The sequence below is a fragment of the Phacochoerus africanus genome, chromosome 2 (assembly GCF_016906955.1).
Source record: "Phacochoerus africanus isolate WHEZ1 chromosome 2, ROS_Pafr_v1, whole genome shotgun sequence".
NCBI classification, from domain to species: domain Eukaryota; kingdom Metazoa; phylum Chordata; class Mammalia; order Artiodactyla; family Suidae; genus Phacochoerus; species Phacochoerus africanus.
In genome coordinates, this window is record NC_062545.1 from 203,886,040 (window position 1) to 203,892,245 (window position 6,206).

Below are 6,206 nucleotides of genomic sequence, written 5' to 3' on the forward strand. Positions count from 1 at the left end.
CAAAAATATTGTTCCTGTACATTAAGCGTATATTAAAATTATAATAACCAATAGAACTGATGCAGCTATCTGTAAAATAATGGAGAATTTCTCTGAGCATCTGGTGTTGTCAGGAAATGTGAGATTTCATATAAATGAATTCATTCTTCTCCACCACTAGCCCCTCGGTATACAATTTGTTAAATCCTCTAACTGTTCTGTTTGCATTCATTCTGCCCTCCATCCTTTACTGATTACTTTCTGTACAGAGAATATTTTTCCCCAAAATCTAATCAAGTTACTTTGCCCTCCCTAAAACCCTTATGAAGAGTCTACTACTTTTGGATAAAGAATGACTTCTTAATGTGGTCTCACAATCCCTGTGCTCTTTGGCTCCCACCTGCCTTTTGGCCTCACTTCAGATCATTCTCTGACCACTCTTTGACTTGAAGGTCACAACAGCCTTCAGTCTAATCTATTGCCCTTACCATGCATTCTTCCACCACACGGCCTTTGCACATACAGTCCCATCTGACTTTTCTTCTGATGTCAGCTTCAGTGTCACTACCTCAGGTCAGTCTTCTCTAATCTCTTCTACTATATTAGGTCCTTATATCATAGGAACCCACTCTACCACATACCTCTCCTCTGTAAAAGTTGTCACTATCACATTTTTACTTTTGTATATTTCTTTGGTTAATGTTCTTTTCCCCACTTAAGTATGATCCATGAGAGTGAGGACTACAAGCTGCAGCAGCTAATGCTACAATGGTACACAGCATGGGTTTAGTAAATTTGGTTTGAAAAATAACACAAGGTTTTCTGAAAACTGAAAATCATTACTTAAAATATTATAATTATTAGAACTTCTGTTTCTGTTGAAATCTTTAAAGTGTACTATATGTCTCCTGTCTCCTTATAGGCAGGACATAAAATCATAATTTGTAATTTTTACTTACTCCTCTCATCAAAATCTGTTACTACACTCTGAGTAACAGGACTCAGAAATATTGAGCTAAGATCCCTTATCTCAACAGTAACATCACCTATTAATACTTGATAATTTTTCTGTCCATTTTCCTTCCAGACCTCCTTCTAATAAATGGAATATATTTGCATGTGAATGGAAAATTTAAAAATTTAGATTGTTAGAAGTATGTACAAAATAAAAATACATTGGCCCTAAATAATGGTCACATTATTAAGTAATATCTCCTTAGCGATATTACTTAATGTCTAGTTTTCAGTTATATTCGGATAGTTGAGACTGCCAGAAAAAAGTGATAAATTAAGTCTCATAAAATCATGTGATGTCTTGCTGCTTATGGTTAGGGCCCTACAAAAAAAAATTCAGATCAACTTACTTTAACAGTATTCTATTTTAGATAGAAAGTTGGTATCTTGTGAAGTCATAAACTTCATGTATTTATTGTTTTGTAATAGTGTAACTGGAAATTAAATATAATTCTTATGAAAAAGAAAACTCTCTTATAAACAACCCCCTCCCAAAATCTCATAAATATGAAAAAAGAAAAAGAGAAATCTTTGCCAAATGAAAGAACCCTGAAACAATCAAGCTCAAAATGACTTGGCTTATGGTGGTTTTTTTTGCACTTACAGCATATTTTAGTGTTTATTAGTTCACAAATACTTTCCAAAACATCCAAAATCCCCAGTTCACTAAAACTTTACCAAATGTAAGAATTCCTCCAAATGTGTATAACTTTTGTTCCCTAATACATGTAAAATAAAATAGTGTTGGGTGAATGCTAACAAACTCAAATGACATAGGAAAACTGAAAGGGAGAACTGAAAGTGGGAAATTCCTCTGAACTAGAAAGAGTGGAGGGCCTTCCAGTATAAATAGCCTATGGAGAAAGAACATTCACACTGCACACTCCTGAAGACTTTACTTCAGCACTTGAGTAGTGGAGCCAGTAACCGTGTTTCCGTTTTCATCAATGGCCAACAAGTGCATCCTCCAAATCGCTCTCCTGATGTGTTTCTCCACCACAGCTCTTTCCATGAGCTACGATGTGCTTCGATACCAACAAAGGAGCAGCAATTTGGCATGTCAGAAGCTCCTGGGACAGTTGCCTGGGACTCCTCAATATTGCCTCGAAGATAGGATGAACTTTGAGGTCCCTGAGGAGATTATGCAACCACCACAGTTCCAGAAGGAAGATGCAGTATTGATTATCCATGAGATGCTCCAGCAGATCTTTGGCATTCTCAGAAGAAATTTCTCTAGCACTGGCTGGAATGAAACCGTCATTAAGACTATCCTTGTGGAACTCGATGGGCAGATGGATGACCTGGAGACAATCCTGGAGGAAATCATGGAGGAGGAAAATTTCCCCAGGGGAGACATGACCATTCTTCACCTGAAGAAATATTACTTGAGCATTCTGCAGTACCTGAAGTCCAAGGAGTACAGAAGCTGTGCCTGGACAGTCGTCCAAGTGGAAATCCTCAGGAACTTTTCTTTCCTTAACAGACTTACAGATTACCTCCGGAACTGAAGATCTCCCCCCTGTGGCTCTGGGAATTGACCATGTTGGCGATGATGTCAGGCTCTTCAAGCAGGGGAAGATCTTTCAGTGACTGACAGGCAATGCACTGAATTTGAATGGACTGTTAAAGACTTTTAGCTTTTTTAATAATAATTTATGCATTAAATTATGTATTTAATTTTTTACCTTGGTGGATTTTCTGTGTGAATCGGCGGGTTATGAACCTGACTTGTATCCATGAGGATGTGAGTTTGATCTGAGGCCTCGATCAGTGGGTTAAGGATCCGGCATTGCTGTGAGCTGTAGTGTAGGTCACAGACGTGGCTTGGATCTGCTGTTGCTGTGGCTGCGGTGTAGGCCAGCAGCTGTAGCTCCAATTTGATTTTTTTTTAATTGAATAAAGATTTTATTATGCCACACACACAAAAAGCAATCGGTACAGAAAAGGCAGCTTTTGGCTATTCTGTTGAGAATTTCCTCGATTTCTCCCATTAAAGCATAGTTTTCAAAGCAACCACCACGACAAAGGAAGCATCTAATTAGTCCATTTTCTTCTGATCCAAGAATGATGAACATTTACTGTCCCATCTGTAGTTGTATCAGCAGTGTAATCAATACTTACACTGCCATGCATGGGAACATCCATATGCCATGCTCGGCATCCTAAAAAAAAAAAAAACGAGCAAAACCTTGAGAAATAAATTATTTACAAAGCAAAAGTCAATGCGGCAGTTTTAATTTCATCTTGATTTATGTAACCATTCGTATTAAAAAACCTTTTGTGTGGAGTTCCCATTGTGGTGCAGTGGTTAACAAATCCGACTAGGAACCATGAGGTTGCGGGTTCGATCCCCTAAGTGGGTTAAGGATCCAGGGTTTCTGTGAGCTGTGGTATAGGTCGTAGACGTGTCTCAGATCCTGAGTTGCTGTGTCTCTGGCGTATGCCAGTGGCTACAGCTCTGATTAGACCCCTAGCCTGGAAACCTCCATATGCCATGGGTGTGGCCCTAGAAAAGACAAAAAGACAAAAAAATAAAAAAATTAAAATAAAAAATAAATAAATAAAAACCTATTGTGTGTTCTTTCTAAAATGAGCCTGCAAGTAGTATAGTTTCTGGCTCCTGCCTTCAAGAAATTTAAAATACAAGAAATCCATGTGGAATATACAAGGTAAGGGGACTTGATTTCAGGAGAATAAATGTGACTTAGGCCTCCACAGAATTAAAATGGCAGAAGCAAGTAGGTGGCTATGGACCTAGAAGCAGAGGTGGCTACTGTTTCTATTCTGTGCCCCAGGATCTTTGGCCCTAGAGTTAGAATTTGACTGTCAGGGTAACCAGAGGAATATTTCAACTCTTGCGTTTGTCCTAAACTCATCCCTATTATCTTCATGATTCTCTGCTTCTCTCCCCCTCCCCATAAAGCCTAAGGGTATGAAGTTCCAAGTACTTCTGTGACACTGGTAAGTGGTAGTCCCTTTATGGTACTCTTCATAGGACAACCAAGATATATGAGTGTCCTAGGAGAACTGGGGTCTCTGTCTGCTTCCAGGGCACAAACACCAGAGGGAGAAAGAACTCTGCTTTATACCTCTGCCATCTAGCTAGGTTTCCTCCCCATTTTTTTTTTTTTCCAGAAAAGTGACTCTGCTCTTGGCCTCCCCCTTCCCTGTTCATACAGAATCCCAGGACTATCCTATCTGCTTTTCCTGCTGCTCTGTATCTCTGAAGCTACATACCCTTTAAAGCCAAATCTAAGACAGGTGCAGTGGGGAGTTCCCTTTACGGCTCAATGGTAATGAACTGACTAGTATCCATGAGGATGTATAGTTTCTGGCTCCTGCCTTCAAGAAATTTAAAATACAAGAAATCCATGTGGAATATACATGGATATATATATCCCTGGCCTCACTCAGTGTGTTAAGGATCAGGCATTGCCGTAAGCTGCAGTGTAGGTCGTAGATGGGGCTCAGATCCTGTGTTGCTGTGGCTGTGGTGTAGGCTGGCAGCTGCAGCTCTGATTCAACCCCTAGCCAGGGAAATTCCACATGCTGCAAGTGCAGCCCTAAAAAGCAAAAAACAAAACAAACAAAAAACAAAAACAAAACAAAACAAGACAGGTACAGCAAAATAAGTTTTTTTCAGGCCAAATGAAAAACCAGGAAGCATGGAAGAAAAGGAAATTCCAGTGGGAGAGAGAAGGCATTAACTTATTCTAGGGCATATCCTGGGAAAATAGTTTCCCTAGAAGCTCTTTGGGCACCTGGAAAGCATGGCTGACTTACTGAACCCTTTGGGAACTTGAATTATTACAACTGTTTCTGTCATTAGCATTGTTTAGGCACTGTGCTGAGCTCTAAACTATGTAATTGGATTTGGTCCTCTTCACAAGCACCCCTCAGTTTGGCACAATTCCATTATTGCTTTTTACAGGTCAGGAAAATAAGGCTCAAAGAGATTTAGTAACTGTCCCCAGGTCACACAGCTAGTGAGTTGAAGTTAAAAAAGAAGTACAAGGTGGAGAATCATGTAAGACTTTATTTGTATCTAGGCATTTTCTCCTAGAGCAGTGCGGAAGTCTGCGTTCACTTTAAGGGATTCAGCTTTGAAAAGAAATGTTAGCCTCTCTCATTCTTATTGGAATTAATATTAATTATTTTTATGGTCTACTATGATGGACATATTTTTGATATTCCAGATGGGCCAGCATGCTTGGCTGTGGCACAGTGATTTATAATTCTGCAGAAGAAGCCTCTCCTCTGTTTCCTGGCCCACTGCACACACTCAGAGTAGACCTTTCCAGGGCTACCCCAGCCTCTCAGTTTCTCATCCAGTTTAGTTGTTCCACTCAGAAAAGTAGCTGGGCAGCTGGAGCCCATTCCTGAGAGAGACTTTTTAGCATCCTCTTGGCTGCTCTAGGCATGCATTTCTATGTGCTGATCTTGTTTTTGACTCCTAGGCAAAAGGAAGTACAGATGTAAAAGGGCTTTAGGCAGAGCTGGGGTGTGGAGTTGCAGGCTGTGGGGAGTTGGAGAGAGACAGAAAGTTTATTGTTTCATGGGGACCTTGTCTGGCTTGGGAGGATGACATCAGCAGTAGACCCACCAGGATAACTCTTTGTCCCACAGCTGGTGTGTTACCCAGCCTGAGTCAGAAATGGGGCAGGGGGGTAGTTCCAAAATCATTGTCTGCACTGTAGTGTTTGTGGGTTTTTTTTTTTTTGGCAGCACCTGCAGCATGCGGAAGTTCTCAGGCCAGGGGTTGAAACTACACCCCAGAACTGACAAACCACTACAGTGACAGCACCAGATCCTTTACCTGCCGTGCCACAAAAGAACTTTTAGGTACTGAGATGTATCTGATGCAGGGACTTGGTCATAAAATACTCCTAGGAAAATGGAAAGAACATGCCATGGCCTGGGAGAAAATATTTATAAATCACATATTTGATAAAGGAGTTGTGTCCAAAATACATTTTAAAAAATACTCTCAAAACTTAACAATAAGAAAATTATCAGAGTTTCTGTCATGGCTCAGTGGTTAACGAATCTCACTTGGAATCATGAGGTTGTGGGTTTGATTCCTGGCCTCGCTCAGTGGGTTAAGGATCCGGCATTGCCATGAGCTGTGGTGTAGGTCGCAGACACAGCTCAGGTCTGGCATTGCTGTGGCTGTGGTGTAGGCGGGGAGCTGTAGCTCCGATTAGACCCCTAGC

General features: G+C 40.6%; 1 protein-coding gene across 1 annotated transcript; it reads left to right on the forward strand.

Moving 5' to 3' along the window:
* Positions 1–1,940: 1,940 nt before the first annotated feature.
* IFNB1 (interferon beta 1) lies at positions 1,941–2,501 on the forward strand. Its single transcript, XM_047769536.1, has one exon. The coding sequence runs from the start codon at positions 1,941–1,943 to the stop codon at positions 2,499–2,501; it is 561 nt and encodes a 186-aa protein (XP_047625492.1).
* The last annotated feature ends 3,705 nt before the right edge of the window (positions 2,502–6,206 follow it).

Excerpts from the sequence above, each read along its gene's own strand:
- IFNB1 (XM_047769536.1), top strand. The coding sequence starts at position 1,941 with ATGGCCAACAAGTGCATCCTCCAAATCGCTCTCCTGATGTGTTTCTCC.